This window comes from Eumetopias jubatus, unplaced genomic scaffold (genome assembly GCF_037043125.1).
Source record: "Eumetopias jubatus isolate StellerSeaLion01/CBP00866 unplaced genomic scaffold, mEumJub1_p1.0 scaffold_16, whole genome shotgun sequence".
NCBI classification, from domain to species: domain Eukaryota; kingdom Metazoa; phylum Chordata; class Mammalia; order Carnivora; family Otariidae; genus Eumetopias; species Eumetopias jubatus.
Genome location: NW_028274822.1, coordinates 64620802 through 64639764, shown reverse-complemented (window position 1 = coordinate 64639764; position 18963 = coordinate 64620802). Strand labels below are relative to the sequence as shown.

The window sequence follows — 18963 nt, the reverse complement described above, 5'->3', positions numbered from 1 at the left end:
GTATTCTTCCAGATAAAGGGAAATAAAACCAGACAGAAACTCAGATCTACAGGAAGAGCACCCAAAATGGTAACAGATGGGTAAATATAAACTCTAGTTGAACAACACGCAGGTTAGGGGTGCTGACTCCCCATGCAGTTGAAAATCCATTTATCACTTCTGATTCCCCCAAAACTACCAATAGCCTACTATTGACTGGAAGCCTTACTGATAACATGAACAGTTAACACGTATTTTGTATGCTGTACGTATTATATACTGCATATTCTTACAATAAGCTAGAGAAAAGAAAATATTAACAAAATCTTAAGGAAGAGAAAACGCATTTATAGTACTATTCCTCATGTATAAAAAAAAAAATCTGAGGGTGCTTGGGTGCCTTAGTCGGTTAAGCATCTGGTTCTCGATTTCAGCTCAGGTTTTGATCTCAGGTTTAACAACTGATAATTTAATGCAAAACCAATAACATTATAAAATTTATAAGGTGTGTAGAAGTAAAATGTATAACAGCAGCTGGAGAAAGGATGGGAGGGTGGTAAATGGAATCCTTCTAGCATGGAGTTATGACACACTTTGGGGGGAGCGGTGTGGCAACCACTGACTGAGTAGGGCTGGGTACGTCGATGATGTGTACCGTGAGCCTGCAAGTAGCCACTCAGAAGAAAATGACAAGAGCTATATCAAAGAAACCAAGAGAGGAAATAAAATGGAAAACTAAAAAATGCATATTTGATTAACATACAAGAAGGCAGGAAAGGAGTACAAGAGGGTCAAAAACAGAAGTGACAAGTGGGAAACCAATATCAAGATGGCAGACATAATGCCAGGCACATCAATAATTATATTAAGTGCAAACAGACTAAGTGCTCCAATTAGAAGGCAGAGATTGTCAGAAAGGATTAAAAAGCAAGACTGCCAAAGATGCTTTTTAAATATAAAGGGATGGACATAGGTTGAAAATAAGGGAGACATGCCCCGAAAAGAGGAAACCTGAGAAACTTGGCACCGCTGTATTAGTGTCAGACCAAGCCGACCCCAAGACAAAGGATGTGTTACACCTGAAACTGATGTAACATTCATTGTGTGTCAACTACCCTTCAATTAAAAAAAAATTAAATTACTACAATAAAAAAAAAAAGATGTGACAGGAGCTACAGAGGAATATTTCATGATGACCATTCGGCAGGATGTGGTCACCACCTTAAATGCGCATAATGACAGCGCTTCAAAATTCATGAAGCAAAACAGACAGAAAGGGGGAAATAGGCACATTCACGACCACACTCAAAGATTCAAAGACCTCGCTCAGTAACTGGCAAAAAACTGGATGAAAAGATTGGTAGGGATATGGAAGACGTGAATGGTACCAACCACCTTGACCGAGGTTGCGCTGATGGCACACTCTGCCCAACAACTGCGTAACACACGCATTCACCAAGATGTAATGTAGCATGTGCTGGGCCAAACACAAGCTTCAATAAATATCTAAAGGCTGACATTGTGCAGGTTCCTTCACTGACAGCAGAATTAAGCTAGATTAAAGATATCTACAAAATCAACAAATATTTGAAAATTAAATAATTTACTTCTAAGAAACAACTGGATCAAAGAAGAAATCGTCAGGGAAAATAGCAAGTATTTTGAACTGAATAAAAATGAAGACACAGAAATCAAAATTTGTGGCCAGACCCACACAGGCTGGTGAGTTGGCTGGGAGCTGGCTCCCCCACAGCCCATTGGAGGGCCAGGACAAACCCAGAGAAGCACCTAGAACTGTGGGCACCATCAACGTTCAGACTCACACTCTCGGAGGCCCCCACTTGATGTTCCCTAACGGGCGGCCTTTTCAGCTTCTGGAAGGAGTGCCTGAGGAGTAAGAATGCCCGGGCAACAGCCACGGTACAAAAGGGCAGTGATGAGATGCACTCCGTGTGCAAAACCAGCTCTGTGAGATACCCATGCCTGAAGACAAGCTGAAGGCAAAAGATTTTTTTTTTTTTAAAAGCTATAAAAAGTAGTAGTATAATCAATCAGAAGAAAGCTGGCATGAACCATATTAATAGTTGGCAAAATAGGCTTGTAGGCAAAAATCTTTCTCAGGGGTAACGAGAGTCACTAAAGTATAAAGGTTCAATTCCCCAGGAAGATGACCATTCTAAACCCGTATGTTCCTAAGCCAGCTTCAAAATGCAGAGGCAAGAACACACAGGATGCAGAAGAAGTTGCCAAAATGTGCCTCAGCACCGGGCTCTCCCCGCCCCTTCCCAAGGAGCCCAGTCACACACACGGTGTTGGGACTGCATGGCCCCCACAGCTGCCCGAGCACGTGCAGGTAGAGCCATGCACCCAGCAACGAGCACTTCCTTCCCACACACATGTGGAATACTTATGTCAACTGGACTGGCCTCCACATTTCAAAGAGCTGATATCATTCAGACCTTATTCTCCGACCACAACGGCATTGAGTTAGAAATTCCCAAAAATGAAAAAAAAAAAAACTGGGGAGAAAAAAAATCAAACATTTGGAAACATAAAAACACTCTGATCAGCTCAGCAGTCAGAGAACAAACAAAAACTGGGTCCCCCCAGAATGAAGATGGTGACATGTCCCAACGTGGGATGCAGCTAGAGGGCTGAAGACCAGGCTGCAGCTGCCGCTGGGGGGGGGGGGGCGGTTGGCGGAGAACAAGTGGGCGCCGTATCCAGTTCAAGTCAGAGCAGTGGACCAAGCCCAGAGAACATGGGAGGAAGGAAGGGAAAGATCAGAGCAGAAATGATAAAACAGAAAAGGATTTTTTTCCCCTCTTTTCTTTTTTCTCTTTCAAACCGTAAGAGACTCTTAACGATAGAAAAAGATTTTTAAAGATCAACAAAGGTAAGATTGGGGATAAAAATGGGACAGTTTTGTAAATACAGCAGAGTCTACACAATCATTTCAAACAACTAAAAAAGGGTAGTATGAAAATACCTTGAAGGTTTTTATGCCCAGAGAGAAATTCTTAGAAAAAGGCAACTTACAAAAAAAAAAAAAAAAAATCAAGAAACCTAAATCAGTCCAAGAAGAAAATCAAGCCTTCCTTGCAGAGGAAACACCTGCCCCAGGGGGAAAGAGCAACCATGGCCACTCACAAAACAGACCCCTGCCAGCTTATCCAGAGATCAGGAGAGGAGGGGATGCCTGCCTCAGCTCTGGGTGCCCAATACCCCAACACCATAAACAGAGTGGGGTAACAGGGGAGGGGGTACAGCTTAGTTTACTGAGAGACAGACCAATGGCTCTGAACGACTCCGACTGAGCCCCACCACACGGAAATGGACAAGCTCTGTGACAGCTTATTTTAAGACTACATGGTTGTTTGATATCATAAAAACCAAAAAATGCAGTTCATTAAATTAACTGATTTGAGAATGAAAGCCATGAGTCTGACAGTTCAACGCCTATTCATGATCCAGATTCTTTCCCCACTAGGAGTAGAAGGAGGATCTAATATGATGAGACAGCAAAATATGATGAGACCAAAACCTGGCAGCAAACTTGCACGGTGTCCAACCTGTAGCATGTGCAGGAGGCCCGCTACAGCCCCTGCCTCCGTGAGGCATGGCCTGGGTTCCTGGCCAGTGCAATCAGCACTTGGGCAGCCCCACAGTGACCCACCCAGGCACCTCCACACCCACCCCGCATCTCATGGTCAGGGACCCCCTCCTACTCTTCCAGGGCTCTGGCCAGTGCCTGGCTCTACCAATTGGTGGACCATGATGCTCAGGCCACCAAGTGGCACATGCTGGAGAATGAGTGTGGGAGGCGAGGCCACTGTGCATGTGCTCTCATGTAAGGGTGTGCACCTGCCTGAACCCCTCTCCATTCTCATGGACCAGATCAGGGGGGCTGGGAATGAGGACTGATGACCATCACCGTCCCTCCTTTTCTCTTCTGTGGACTTTGCCCCAAGCCCAGGGGTCACCAGGGGACCCCTGGGCTTGGAGCCATGGATTCCCTGGAACCCATGTGGGGCCCTGCTTCAGGGTCACCTCCTTCATGTTCCATCTTTATGTGGATTTGTTAACAGGGAGAAAAGGGCTGCTTTCCAGTCTGCTCTCTGCTGATGATCACCGAGAACCCAAGGCAAGTGGAAGAGGAATGTGAATTTCCATAGTGGCCCCTGAACCATGGTCCTCACATATTGGAAGTGAGTCCAGGGCACAGAACGCCTTCCACACCAGTGTCACCCCCTGGGAGGGGCTAAGATGCCCATTGCTGCCCACAGGGGCAGGAGTGACTCTGGTCCCGAAGCAAAGGCACAAAGCAGGCTCCGCTGGCCGGAATGAAGAGAAGCAGCAACAGAAGCTTTGATGGGGACCTAAACCCAAAGAGGCCTGTCCCTGTCCTAGGCTTGTATTCCCGAGGAGGAGGAGGGACTACAGCATCTGTTCATGGTCACAGTGGCCCAGAGCCTTGCTTGTTCTGCTGTGTTCCTGAGATGCATACGGGGGGTTGAGCTGTGTCCACAATTTGCTTGGTCTCGGGGCCCTGTAGTCTCTTTCCTACCTGTCCCACAGGTCCTGCTACTGACCCTTTAGAGGGTGGGGCCTGGGAGAAAGAGGGCAGCAGACACATAACGAGACAAGGGGATGCCTGGCCAACCAGCCGTGGGCGCAACTCGGGGAAGCGTGGTTGGTCCGATTCCCAGCCCAGGCTGGCTGGGGTGGGGGGCCTCAATATTACTTAAAGGCCTAAAAATACTGCTGGCCGTAAATCAGGCCCTGCTTCAAGGCCATGGGCCCTGCCCAAGTGTGGGAGGAAGGAGCAGGTCTGCACACCACCTGTGTCTGACGACAGCCAAGGCCCAATCCCCTGGAGGCTGGAGGGAAAGCCACCTCTGGAAGGCAAGTGAGTGGCCCAGCATTGCCATGTGCCCCCGAGGCCACGGTGTTCTGAGGAGGGGGGCCGCAGGCTCCCAGTCACTGCCATGGCCCCTGGTCGCACCCATCCTGGATAAGGACCCTCTGGGAGGGATCCCTGGCCACTAGTGGCTCTCACAGCACATGACCTCAGGTGCCAGGAATGTGCACGCGGCGCGGCCGCCATCTGGTTCCCATTACCCACGCTCTGCTGCGGGAAACCTCATCTGCGTCTCTGCTCCCAGCGCCCGCCCGGGAGAGATTGATTTGGGCTCATTAGAGACTCCAGCAGCAGGCTGCGAGGTGAGGCACATCTGTGCCCACGTGGCTCGAGGGCCAGGGCGGGCGGCCACGTCGGAGGGCCAGCGTGGTGCACCGGGGGCCTCAGGGCGAGGATGCCTGTGGATGCCAGTGGGCGCCGGCCCCTGATACTTCCTTCTCAGAGGCCTTGCGCGTCACAACCTGAAAATCTCCAGGGCCTCTGGGGCCAACTCTGAACCTGACATGCAGCCGTTCTCAGTGGCCGCACTCAGCGGGAGGAACACTGTCCTCCTGCTTTGATGTGCACTGCTGAGTGGGGCCCCAAGCCCGGCATAACACCATCACGTAACCACCACGTCCACTCCACAATGCCTGGCTCCCCTTCTGCTTTAACTTTCAAATTCATTAATAATCCTCTGTGCTTTAACTTTTCAGTTCATCAGTACAGTAAAAGTTCATCTCTGGACTGGAAAATGCCCCATAAATTTAAGTCTTAAGTTCCAGCAGCTGTTTCCCGAACAAGCCAGCAGAGAGCAGGCAGATCTGGGCCAGGTCAGCAGGAGGGGACCCTTCCAGGGTCCTCTCCACAATATTCAAGAGCGCCCGGTACCCCTGGGGGTACTGCAGTCCAGGGTGGGGTTCTCAGGGAAGCCACCCAAGTCTTCAGCCTTTTGCAAGGTCAGGCTGATGAAATTCAAGCCATAGCAGGATGGAGCACTGGACCCCACAGTGGGAAGGTGGAGGCCCTGCCTGGTCCCCACCAGACTCGAGGAGCAGGAAGGAGGGGTGCAAGAGCCTCCAAGGCCTACCTGGCTGGGCTTGACACCAGTGAGGTGCCCTCCTCTGGTGAGGACATGAAGACCCATTACCAGACTGGCTCTGCCCCAGTCTTAAAGATGACAGCCATCATGACGACATTCACTCCCATCCCCACTCAGGTCTACCATTCCAAGGCCTTGAGACCCTTCCGCTGGGACAGAGGCATGAGAAGCTCTGCTCTGCCACAGCCAGGCCTGGCCTCATTTGGAAGCCTGGCTAACCCCCCTTCCCCTGGGGCCTCCATGGGCTCTCTAAGACAAAAGAAGGACAGAAGGACAGATGGGTAGTTGGCTTTACTGTAGTCAGCCATGTACTGGCACAAGCTGATCTGCTGGGGAGGAGCAATGCTAAGGAAGCATAAATGTGTACCCTATCCCCAAATGTCACCTGTGATCCCCTTTCCCTCTCTTGCTGGGCTCTGGCCGGCTGCTCCCCACCCTCAGGTTCCTGCTCAGATCCCACCTGGAGAGACACCTGGCAGCCTCACACCAGGACAGTAGGCAGTTCTGCCCTGCTGACGCTGGCCACTTGCTCTGGCTTTCACCTTTGTTCTCAGACAGGATCCTTCTTTTTAGGATGCCAGTCCCAACTCCAGCTTCAACATGAAAGGGCCCCCTCCCAGGTCTCCCTCCGCCTGAGCTGTGTCCGTCTCTGGGCCTCCAAGTCCGTCACCATTCCCTCCAGCACCCTGCCGCCTGGCTCCTTCTCAGCCTCCGTCTTCCCCAGGACTCCTCACCCACCACGTGAGACCCCTGCCCCAGCTGTCCTCGCTCTGTCCCTCTTTCGGGATGACCGGGTGGTGAGGCCCCACCCCGGGGTGGCACCCAGGACGTGTGATGCCTGCTAGGCACCACAGCATGCCCTGATTTTCCCCAGGGGCCCGCCCTTCCCCTCTCCAACCCATATGCCTCAGGGGCTTGGTGGTGCCTGCCCAGGGCTTCTTCCTCTGGCTGTGAGGGTCCAGGCTGGGCAAATGTGGGGGGAGGCAGGCTTGCCAGGCTAGTAGGCAAGGCTTTACCACCCGGCGTGGGGAGATGCCTTCTCCACCGCAACTCCTGCAGAGAAGGGCACTCCTGCCCTCCAGCACTCCAGGTGAGGCCAAGTGCCGAGCCTCTGCTGCTTCTGCTGGCAGTCTCCCTGAGGGCCACACATTTCCCAACCAGGGCCCTGTTCCCCCACCAGACCCAGGTTTACAGCACTGCCCTCCCATGCAGCTTCCACTCGCTAGTCAAGTGGCCAAGTCTCAGCCTCCCAAGGCTTCCTGGCTAATGGGGACTCCTCGGCCACCCCAAGACACCAGAGTGCACCCAGGCCACCCTCTGGGGGCCAAGAGGCATCACACGTCTGTCTCATCCCCTGTGACCTGCAGCCCCCCAGGGACCTGCCCTAGTGTGAGGCCTGGACAGGAGGCTCCCCCCCGCAACTTTACTCCCCAAGTTCAAAACAGGGCCGAGGGTACAGGCTGGGCCACTGCATGCTGAGCACCAGCCACAGGCCCAGACCTGGCCCCAAGTGCTCCACGAGCCATGTGGGAAGGGAAAGTCCACTGAGACCTCATGGGAAGGTTTCCAGCAACACCCCGCTCCAGCCAGAGGCCTCACACCCCTTCCCTACTGTGGTGAGCAGAGAGGAACCACTTTCCTGGGGTTGGCCTGCAGACTGCCCTGGGGGCGTGACTCCGTGGATTTCTCCACACTGGGTTGGTTTTTGTTGATTAATCAGTTCCTTACTGACCGAATTCCTCTGAGTTTTTGCAAATGGACTTGCCTACTCCTGGACTCTACATGCCTTTTCTCTAGATGGACAAGACGTGACTGCTGTTAACCCGAGGTCTGAGAGAAACCCAAACCATGTGAACGGTTCACAAACGCCCACGCCCCCTTCTTCCTGCACCGGCCCCGCGGACAGGCTGGCCTGCACCCCGCCTCGCAGTGATTAATTAGCCAGGGATCTGCAACAACTCCTCTTCATGCCTAAATATTGTTTCAGCCTATCAGACTGTTAGTGCAAAGCAGGATAAATGACACCTCGGGTCTGGCGCACTGACCTGCAGGGCCTGCTGCTCATCCAGGCTCCAGACAGCCAGCGCCTTCTCCGCGGAGCCCGAGACGCCCCTGGCCTTCTGGGAGTCAAAGTCAAAGCCCATGACGGGCTCCGGGTGGCAGGCGACGCGGCTGCACACCTTCCGCTCAGAGACGTCCCACAGGGCCACCGATCCGTCCTCATAGCCAGCCAGGAGGAGTGGGCGGGGACTGGAGTCAGCCTGCGGGGACAGCACAGCAGTCAGCTCCCGAAGGCTCCTGGTAGGTTTTGGGGGAAGAAGGGGCTCCAGAGAGGGGCGGCCTCTCCCACCGGGCCTTGGGGGTGGCCCAGCCAGGGAGCTATTCGCCGTGCTCCCTGCATGGCAGTTAACAGTTCAGAGGCTCTGCATGCCCCCCGACAGTGGACACCAGTGGCACCGGGCTGGCATGGGCCAGTGTTGGGGCGCTCCGAGGACTGAGACTGGAGGCCACGGAGCCCGAGGTCGGCCTGCGCGGCCCCCCGCCTCACACTGCCATGCCGCTGCTCACCAGCCTGGCCGGGTGCTGCTGCTTCTTCCTGCCTCCTTTCTGCAGGCTGAGACTTGCGGCCACCCCTTCGTGAGGCCGGTCACCTGTCTAGAACTGCCAGCCAAAGGAAATCGCGAGCTCCATCTCCATGAAAAATGAACTTTCTGTGCTTTGTCAACGTCGCCGCGGAAGCCCCCCACCCCCCCAGGCCTGGTGAGTCGCCAGGGCGCTGACTGGTGTGAGCCGAGCTCTGCTGGCCCTGAGTTATTGTGATGAATGAGGATGCGGGTCAGAGGGCTCCGCACCCGGGACAGACGCCTCGTTTATCTAGCCTCGGCAACCACTCCAGGGGAGCACCGCGGGATTCCGTGTCACCCCGGCACTGAGAGCGGCAGCCCCGTGCTTGGTGCCCAGGCTCCAAGACAGGGATCCTGGTTGCTTCTGGGGCAAAGCACAAGCCAGCCTATGCCTTTTGCTCTTCTCTCGCCTCTGCATTTCCTGCTGAGCTGCCTGGGGTTGGCATCACTCAAGTGTCAGAAATAACTGAGCACATCCCCTCCCCAGTGAATTTTCCAAGAGCCAGGAGCTCAGCTGAGCCCCGGGGAACTCTGGGCCTGGCCCCCAGCCTCTGGATGGTCAATGGTAAGAATGGGATCCTGGCGGTGGGGGGTGGGGTGGGGAGGAGGAGGCTGGTCAGCGAGGCTGCCTCCTGGGTCACCGGTAACTCCCAGAACAGTCCCCTGCTGGCAGCAAGGCTGGCACTGAGCAGGGTGCCTGGGCCTCACTGGTCGTGGGCTGACAGGGACAGACAGCACCATGGAGGCCCTCCTCGCCCACCTGCTGGAGCTCCTGTTATGAGCTGTGTGGGTGCTTCCATCTGCCCAGAGGGGCTCAAGGCCCAGATGCCTCTCCACAATATTCAAGAGCGCCCAGAAAGAACCTTTGCTCAGCTAAGCAAGGTGACCAGGTTTAGCCAGAAAGCACCAGGTCATGTATCTAATGAGTGGATACCACATCTTCCACACACGGAAGCGGGGCTCTCTCTGTGCATCAGAAGGGGAAACTGAGGCTTTAGGGTGTGGTGTATGTCACCAGGGCCCTGGTTAGTGAAGGGAGCCAGGGGGAGCCTGATGCAGACCAGCTCTTTGATCAGAAGGAGATGGCAGGCCAGAAGATGGGGAGGACACAGTCACCAAGGCCTGCCCACAGCCCAGGGAATCCTCCCAGGCCAGAGCCAGCCTCGAGGTCGCCTCCTGCACATCCCCGGAAATGGCCTCTACACCTTTTCTGATGGTAATAGATGTTCATACAAAGAAAGGCTCCTTAGCTTCACTTAGCCTCTGGCAGCCTGTGCCCCTCCCTCCCTGGGGCCTCTTGCAGGCTGATTGCGCCGCCCCCCCTTCCCCCCCCACGCCCCCCCCCCCCGACTTCCATGGGCCCGACTGGGCAAGCAGTCAGGATATGGGCCCTGTGACCATGAACCCTGTGTGCGCACAGTGCCTGCTGATGCCTGCCATGGAAGGGCCAAGGCTGCGAGCAGCTGAGCGTGGTCACTGCCTCCGTCTGGTCTCCCGTGCGAGGCCATCAGTGTTGGTACGCTTTCTCTGTAGTTTTGTAACGGGGAAGAGTTCCATTTCGGTATCTTTCAAGTCACCCGATTGGAAACTATTTGTGTGGTATAAAATTATTTATACGGCTTTTCTCCAGACATGTACAGACTGCTTTAAGAAATGGTCAGGCCCTCTGCTCGGGTACCTCCTTTCAGGCAGCTGTGCTTCTCCAGAAGGGGCCTCCCCCCTTGAGCAGCCAGCCATATCTGGACCCTGCTGAGAGGGCGAGAGCCAGGTGAGAACAGCCCAATGCTCTGTTTGTTGGCTGACCAGGCCAAACCCCTAGGCCAGACCTGCTGGGCCCCATCTTAGAGGTCAGCTCTGAGGAACTCACCTGGGGCCCACTTGGGTCTCTTCCCTTCAGGGCAGTGATCGGTCTTGTCACCTGCTTCCCATCCACCCTGCCTCTGCCCAGCCTCTTCCGGACCCCCTGCCCCCCGGGCCCTGCTCCTCACCAATCCCCTGGGCACATTCCTCCCACATCTGGGGCTCCTCCCAGTGCCAACACATTGGTTTTGGTCTGTCTCTATAGCCCAAGTCTGCATCATGCCTGTGGTCTCTGGGTTCTGAGCATCTCGGCTCGTTCAGGGGCTGCGTGCTACTCACCCACCTATCAAAGTGCCACAGGGTGGCCAGATCAGGAGCCAGACTGACCTGCAGGGGCCCACCTCATTGTTGCCAAGGGTGACCAAGTGCTGAGCTGCAGCCCTGATGGTTGCTGCTCCCCAGCTGTGCTGCAGGGCCCCTGTGGCCCCCAGTGACAGGCGGCACAGGCAGAACGGTGGTCTCATGGTCTCAGGCCTTTGGTGACAGGCTGATCTCCATGGGGTCAGGACCCGAAGTTGCCACAAGGACTCGCTTTGTGTCTTCTGTCTCTGGGCATGCTGACTGGGAGGGACCCCAGCAGGCAGGCCCCGCCTACAGCACCTCCTGGGACCAGTCCTGAGCGTGGTCACTGCCACGCTCACTAGAGGGGACCCTAGGCCCAGGGTCTGAAAGCCTGTTCTCAGGGCTGCTGTGATCAATATTCCTGACCTTTTATGTGATAATCATCCTAACAATGCAAGTCAGCCACTTTGAAGAGCAAAACAAGAATATGGGGTGCTTGGGTGTCTCAGTCTGCCTGCCTTCAGCTCAGGTCTTCATCCTCAAGTCCTGAGGTGGATCCCCTTGGTGTGGGGCTCAGCAGGGAGTCTACTTTCTCCTCTCCTCCCTCTGCCCCTCCCCACCACTTGTGTGTGCAAGCTCTCTCTGAGTGTTTTTAAAAATCTAAAAAAAAAAAAAAAAAAGAATATGGGGCACCTGGTTGGCTCAGGCAGTTAAGCGTCTGCCTTTGGCTTAGGTCATGATCCCAGAGTCCCGGGATTGAGCCCCACATTGTCAGGCTCCCTGCTCAGCGGGGACTCTGCTTCTCCTTCTCCCTCTGCCCCTCCCCCTGTTTGTGTTCTCCCCCTCTCTCAAATAAATAAAATCTAAAAAAATATGAAAAAAGAAGAATACATCTGAATGTTTCAGTGAGAAATACCATGTCAGGCCCCTCTGCCACACTCATATTAATAAACTACAACCTGGACCTTCAGGTTTGGAGAGAAAAAAAGGACATTTCAAATTAATGTCAACTCTTTTTTAACAGAAGGCTTTGCGTTGGATCTGTATCAACTAACAAAAACTCGATTTGTCCTTCTGTCAACTATATTAATTACCTTAACAAGTTTGTACATCCCATTTCTACACATTTTTCTGCTGGAATTTTTACATGATTACGCAATGACAATGTTTCCAGGGAGCAGAGTGGGAGCGGATGCAGCCACGATGCCCTGCCAGGGAGTGTGAGTGCCACGCCTCAGCCCCAGGCATCCCAGCCTCGGGCTGTTCCCCACCACAGACCTGCAGGTGCCCGGAGCACTGTCATTCAAGCGGCTCTCTTAGAGGCTCTCTTAGAGGCCCCACCCACTCAGCTCGCTGTGGGCAGCAACAGGACACCACAGAATCAGCTTATCAGAGATTTCCAACTGGAAACAAATTCCAATTGGAATGTTCTCAGTTAAGAAATTGCATAGGGGGAAACCAATGGCAAGAAGGCTCAGGTCCCTGGAGGGACAAAAAGCGTGGGGCAAGGTCTCTGGGGGTGCCTGTTGGCCCCACAGACATCTCTAAAGCGCCCAAGCCCATCTTGTGAAAAGTTCAAACAAGCAGTGTGGCACGAGGCAGGAATCACCTCTTCCCGATCTCAGGCAGGCTCAGGGTAGATGCCAGAAGGTGCTGGTGAACTGAACAGAGCTGGGAAAACGGCCTATAAGCAGCGCTCCCCAGGGCAGGCACTGGTCAACGACCTGTCCACCACGGTCTCCGCCACGGCAAAGATGCTGCCTACAGTTCTTTCCAAGTGAACACACCAGACCATTTGCTTTGTTGCCCCAAACACCAGCAGCCCTGAGAAGCAGAAGCGTACACTTTGAGCCAGTGCTGTCCCCTGTGGCCAGGAGGAGGCTGTGCCTTGAGGAGGGACCGGGCTTCTAGTAGAGGCAAGTGGGTGGGCCCAGGAGGATCCCTCCTAAGGCCTCACGCTTGGCCTTGGAGCTGAACCCCATCCTGCCAGGACTCAGGCGTGTGGCCCACTTCCTGGTCCCAGGTTTCAGCTGCCAGCCCCAGGAGATGCCTTCTGACCCTCTCTAATCAGAAAGAGTAGAAAGAAAGAAGGAAATGGCTATGAATCAGAAATGCCAGGGGCGCCTGGGTGGCTCAGTCGTTAAGCATCTGCCTTCGGCTCAGGTCATGATCCCGGGGTCCTGGGATCAAGCTCTGCATCGGGCTCCCTGCTCTGCAGAAGGTCTGCTTCTCCCTCTTCCAGTCCCCCTGCTTGTGTTCCCTCTCTCGCTGTGTCTCTCGCTGTCAAATAAATAAATAAAATCTTAAAAAAAAAAAAAAAAAAAGAAACGCCAAGTGTGGCCGTAGGGAAAGTCAGTGTTAAGCCCACTCCTGCCTCTGAGGCAAAGAAGTAACAGAAAGTAATCCAAGCAAAGCAGGGGCCGGGCTGGCTTGCAGGGTTAGTCAGCATTTCCCTCCTAGCCCTGTGCAGGGCCGCACGCCGGTGTGCAGAGAGGGAAAGGAGTTCGCAGCCCTCCGCTGACCCAGCTGTCCCTCCTCACTGCACGGGCAGGACCTGCCCCAGGCAGTTTGTAGAGCGGCAGCAGGAGCCGGCGGGGACACCGAGGCTGTGGAAGGCAGCGTGCACATGCACTCCCAGGGGGCTAATTGTCCTTTGGTTTGATGAAAAACCAAATCCTGAATGGGGCATGATTCATGGCCCAGAAGGCGTGGCTAGCAGGGCGTGGTTGGCGTGCGCTGGGCCTTACCTGCCACAGCTCCAGGCACATGGGCATGCCCGGCTTGGCATCTGCCTCCGGCTTCAGGGTGCACACTGACGTCTTGGATGGCATCTCCAGAATCTGAACCTGACAGTAAGAAAACAAGTTGATTTGGGCCGGCGCCAAGTCGAGCCTGTGCTATACAAACAAGAGACTTTTAAGGCGATTAGCCAAGGCTGCTGCGAGTTTCTGTCTGCTCCCCGGAGGAACCTGGGAGCTGAGCCTCCTAATTAGGCCGCACAGGCTCGTGGGCTCAGGCACTGCTGGGCATTGTGAAACTCACACGTCATTTCTAAGTGACCGGCATGTCCCTCTAACCAGCATCACCACCTGGCTGGCAGCTGCCTCCGGCCCCTCCCAATTTTACCTCTTCACTGAGCAGGAGGTTGGCTTGGCACAGACTCAGTTTGCCCATCCTCCTGATCTCTGCCACCTCTCTCCTGATGTGGGCTTTCACGTGAACAACTCTGAACTATCTCAGGTGCATCAAATGGTTTACAGAAGTGCACGGGATGGGGCGGGGGGGGGGGCCCTGCGAGGCTCCATCGATTAAGCATCTGCCTTCGGCTCAGGTCATGATCCCAGGGTCCTGGGATGGAGCCCCGCGTCGCGCTCCTTGCCCAGCGGAGAGCCTGCTTCTCCCTCTCCCTCTGCCTGTGCTCTGACAAACAAATAAATAATCTTTAAAAAAAAAAAAAAAAAGAAGTGCACAGGGAACCCCTGGGGACCACCAGCAAGCCTAGGAAATGAACATGGTGTGCACCAAGCGGAACTCTGTTTGGGGCCTGACTGGTCCCAGCACCCCGCACCTCTCTACTGGGCATCACAGCTGTGTTTTGCATCACCTGAAAATGCAGGTGCAGGCCCTCCTGTGCCCGGGCTGGAAGATGTGTCTTTCTGGTCCACACAGCCAGGTCACACTCAGGCCTGTCTACCCGAGCTGGGCCCAGCTCTGCCCCACACCATCTACAGGGGACAGCTGCAGCCACAAGGAGCAGGCTTGGGCACTAGAGCACTGCAGACCAGAAATGGGCCCCCAGCCATCTGCATCCCTACTGCCTCATCTCCCTCATCCACCAAGCAGGGACAAGGGCGCCCCCTCCTGTGGTGCTTGGAGGTGGAGGGGATTCCGTGTGAAGCAGCTCTACTGCTCCATGATGGGGAGGCTCAACAAGCCCTTGGCTCCCCTTGATACAGGCGAGAGGGGCTGTACTGATAATGTCACAACAATGTGCAGCCATTGTGGAGCCACACATCATCCCTGGCCAACAAGAGGACATCCTCCGGTTTGCAGATGAAGTCTGAGGTACAGAGGGGATAGGTGCTGTCTGCCGCCCAGTGAACTGAAGGTATGTGGGTCTGAGCTGGGCTGCTCTTAACTACCCCACGTGGGAGAACTGGCCCAAGGCCTGAGATTAAGTCCTGAGTGGGAGTCCCAGATCTGCTACCTGCACGCTGGGTCTGTCTGAGGGCACACAGCAGGCAGGGTAGAAAGCCAGTGTCACGGCCTGGTCCTCTCAGCTGTGGGCCTGCTTGGGGGTGGCACCCCCACAGGCTGAGGCTGGGGGGGCCTTCTGGACAGGGCTCTCACCAGAGGCCCACACAGTATCCTAGGGGAGGGGCTCAGCATTGCAGAGTACGTACACGTCCCCACCAACAAGCACGCACATATGTACACACATGCAGACAGGCCCCCCGACTGTCTGCTGGGCCTGCAGGATCAGTGTCCATGCCAGCCATGGCAGCCCTCCCTGCTCACAAAGGAGACAGAAAAGACCCTCAGTGATGTGAGTGGTTATTACTGTCATGAAATAAGAGGCTGCTAGAAGCAGCAGCCCCTGGAACAGCAAAGATGCTCAAGAAGCTCTAGCAAAATAAAAAGAAATGCAAGAAAAGTCACATGACAACCAAGACACAGTGGTACCTAAGTATGGCCCAGAAGTAAGCAGAAAACCAAGGAGATGAGGAGGGGGTTTCGGAGCCCTTGTGTCCTTGGCACAGTGACTCAGTTCCAGGCTTATTGCTTGACAATCGGCTGTAGACACTATGGGAAGCCTATGAGCCCTGGTCAGGGCACACTCACCCTAGACGCCCCACAGAACAGAGAAAGAGACGCTCCTCTCGGTCGGGACACCTCGGCACCCAGCCCAGGCAAGTGCAAAGCTGCAGAGCTGCCATCTGTGTGAAGGCAGAGGGAGAGGGAGAAGCAGGCTCCCTGCTGAGCGTGGGGCCTGCTTAAGATTCTCTCGGAGCAGTTAAGCATTTGCTTTTGGCTCAGGTCACGATCCCAGGGTCCTGAGATCGAGTCCTACATCAGGCTCAGCGGGCAGCCTGCTTCTCCCTCTGCCTCTGCTCCCCTTGCTTGTGCTCTCGTTCTGTCAAATGAATAAATAAAATCTTTAAAATTTTTTTAAGCTTTTATTTATTTATTTGAGAGAGAGAGAATGAGAGATAGCACAAGAGGGAAGAGGGTCAGAGGGAGAAGCAGCCTCCCCGCTGAGCAGGGAGCCCGATGCGGGACTCGATCCCGGGACTCCAGGATCATGACCTGAGCCGAAGGCAGTCGTTTAACCAACTGAGCCACCCAGGTGCCCTAAAAAAAATTTTTTTTAAACAGGAGCACCTGGGTGGCTCAGTCGTAAGGCGTCTGCCTTCAGCTCGGGTTATGATCTCGGGGTCCTGGGATCGAGCCCCACATGGGGCTTCCTGCTCAGCGGGGTGTCTGCTTCTCCCTTGGCCTCTGCCTCTGCCCACAACTTGTGCTCTCTCTCTCTCTAATAAATAAATAAAATCTTTTTAAAAAATTAAATTCAAAAATAAAAATATTCTCTCTCCTTCTGCCCCTCCCCCACTAAAAAATTTTAAAAAATTAATATAAAAATTTAAGATATAAAAAAAAAGATGTTGCCTGGGTGGTTGGGGAGCTGGGGGGAGAAGCCACCCTGACTGCTTGCATGTGCTGGTGGGGAGAGGGATAGCAGAAGAGAGAGATGTCACTGGACACAGTGTACACAGGCCCACACCCTGGATGGCCTGGCACAAGGGCGCACAGGTACAGTGAGGGATGGCCTCTCCCAATCTGTGGGCCCAGGAAGATCCCTCTGGTGGTGTGAGTGAGGAGGGGCATGAAGGCAAGGTGATCAGGTAGGGGTGAGTCACCTTGCAAGGCAGCTTGGGAAGGAGAAGGGGAAGACCAGGACAGCCCTGAAGCCTGAGCAAGACACTGTGGGAGGAAGCGTGAGTGGTGGCACCCACAGCCACATCCTGGGTGCAGGAGAGTGGGCAACCCAGGGCCCGAGGACCAGGGCAAGCCCAGGAGCCGCTGTGGGTCCAAGGAAGAGCTCTGGGCTCTGGCAAGGCCCTGGACGCCTGTGCTCGGAAAATCCTACAGACACCAGTGTGCTTTCCATCTGGCACTCAATTGCAACCTCTGTTTCCTGAAGGTAAAATGTTTGGTTTGGGCAAGTGTGGCCACCCAGATGGTCGAGCGGGGTGGGAGCGTGTCCTCCCCAGGCATTGTCTGGGCACAGGCCAGCGATGCTTTTCTAAGCAGATTCAGTCCAGGCAGATTCCAGGTGGGAACATGGAAAACCACCATTTTCCCAGGATATCCCAGGTCCTTCGACTGGCTGCTCCTGAAAAACACAGACGTTGCCTGCACTGGCGGATAGGGAGCCAGCAAGTCGGTTCGGAACACCTTGAGCAGCACATGCGGGGTGTCCGGGGCCAGGCCCCAGGGAAACCAGGAAGGCCTGGAGTGGCTGGGAAGGGGAGGGCCGCACATGGCACCCCCCGCCCTGGAGGGAGGGCTGGGCTCCATGGCTTGCAGCACAGGAGCAAGGCTTGGCGCTGCCTGGCCCCGGCTGTCCAGGAGGAAGCACACCCCTCTCTTTTCACATTAATAAAACTTCTAACAGGTTTTTGGCAAATTGGCAAGAAAAGCGTATGTAGCTCCTAATTGGTGATTTAAACGCAATCATGAACAAATAAATGCCTGTTCCTCTCTCATTATTTATGAACTGAATCTGCTTTAAGACAAACGAGTCTTCTTGGGTAGGGGCCAAACCTTGCTGTGCACACGGGGCCCCATGTCCTTGCTCAGCGCCGCCTGCTGTGCAGCCTCTTGGGGCCGGCAGGGAACACGGGGAGCCATGCGCGAGGGTGGCAGACAGGAGGCTCGCTCTCCCTGCATGTGTGTGCCCCCAGCCCTCCCTGCCCCACGCTCAGAGCCCCTGTCCACCACCCCCCCTCGGCCCAGACCCTGAGCAGCTATGCCCCCACACTTATCAGGCCTGTCCAATCGCTGCTCCTGGGTTTCTTCTTCAATTTCCCTTCAGCTCCCCAAGCGCTGGCCCCTCCTGCCACACTGTCACCCTCTACCTTACCCTCCACCCTTGCTTCCCCACCACCTGTTCCCATGTCCTGGGCACTGCTTCCCTTGGTGGACTCTGCCTCTTCTGCCTCTGCGGGTGTGGACACGCTGTCCAGCCTGACCAGATCCCCGTCACCAACCACTGCTGGCCACTCTGGCCTGAGCTCCATCTGACGGTCACCTCTGAGGCTCCATCACGCCCACCTGGAGCCCCATTCTCTGAGTTCCCCTGCTCACGTGCCCCCTCTGTTCTGCGCTTACTACCCCAGTGGCAGCCTTTACCCCCAGCACCCCAGGTCTGACTGAGGCCTCTCATGCCAGAACCCAGTTCAGCTCCCCAGAAGGCTGCCCCTGCTGCCCCAGACTTCCCCAAGGCCTTGATTTCTCTCCCACCACCTCCTGCTGGCCTGCCCGGGACTTCCCTCCATGCATGCCTGCTCCTAAGTCCTCGGAGGACCTCCCCAGGCAGTCTCTCCCCCTGCATTCTTCATGCCATGCAGTACTGGGTGCTGGGGACTGCCTTCCTGACTCTCGCCACCAGCCACCCCACAGGTGGCCAGACCAAGGCCACTGGAGTTGCAATCCGGCACTCTGTGGGGCTCCTGTGGCGGGCACAGCATTCCTGTAACAGGTGCTTAGGATGAGCATGCCCATTTAGGGGAACCAAGTGCAAGCAGCTTGTGGAGCCAGGCACCACGTGGGCTGGTACTCACCTCGTCACTACCTCCCCCTGGCTTGGCCAGCATCCAGCGCTCTGGACCCCTGGCTAGGACGGAGCTCCTGCAGAAGCCCATGCTCTCCACGGGCACAGAGTCCACGATGGCGTTTCTGCCCTCTGCCAGGTCCCATAGGCGCAGCTTCAGGTCCCGGCCCTGACTGCCAAACCAAGAGGAGACAGGCCGTGAGCCTCCCAGGTGAGCAGACTGGGTGTCCCACCTGGACAAATGCTGGTGTGCCGGGGGGGGGGGGCAGCCTGATACCGAAGGAAGGTAGGGGACACCGTCCAGAGAGGGACCCAGATGGTATTGCTTACCTGGCTGGCACACCTCAGCCAAGGAAGGGCTTTGCATCCAAGATGCCTGATG

At 55.1% G+C, this 18963-nt stretch overlaps 1 protein-coding gene across 1 annotated transcript in view; it reads right to left on the bottom strand.

The window, feature by feature from the left end:
* GNB1L (G protein subunit beta 1 like) overlaps window positions 1–18963 on the bottom strand; it is a 66753-nt gene that overhangs the window by 13541 nt on the left and 34249 nt on the right. Inside the window, exons 4-6 of the mRNA XM_028094792.2 lie at window positions 18592–18754; window positions 13495–13593; window positions 8027–8242 (exon numbers count right to left, since the gene is read on the bottom strand). Coding sequence (XP_027950593.1) covers window positions 8027–8242; window positions 13495–13593; window positions 18592–18754 — 478 coding nt within the window. The remainder of the gene's footprint in view (window positions 1–8026; window positions 8243–13494; window positions 13594–18591; window positions 18755–18963) is intronic.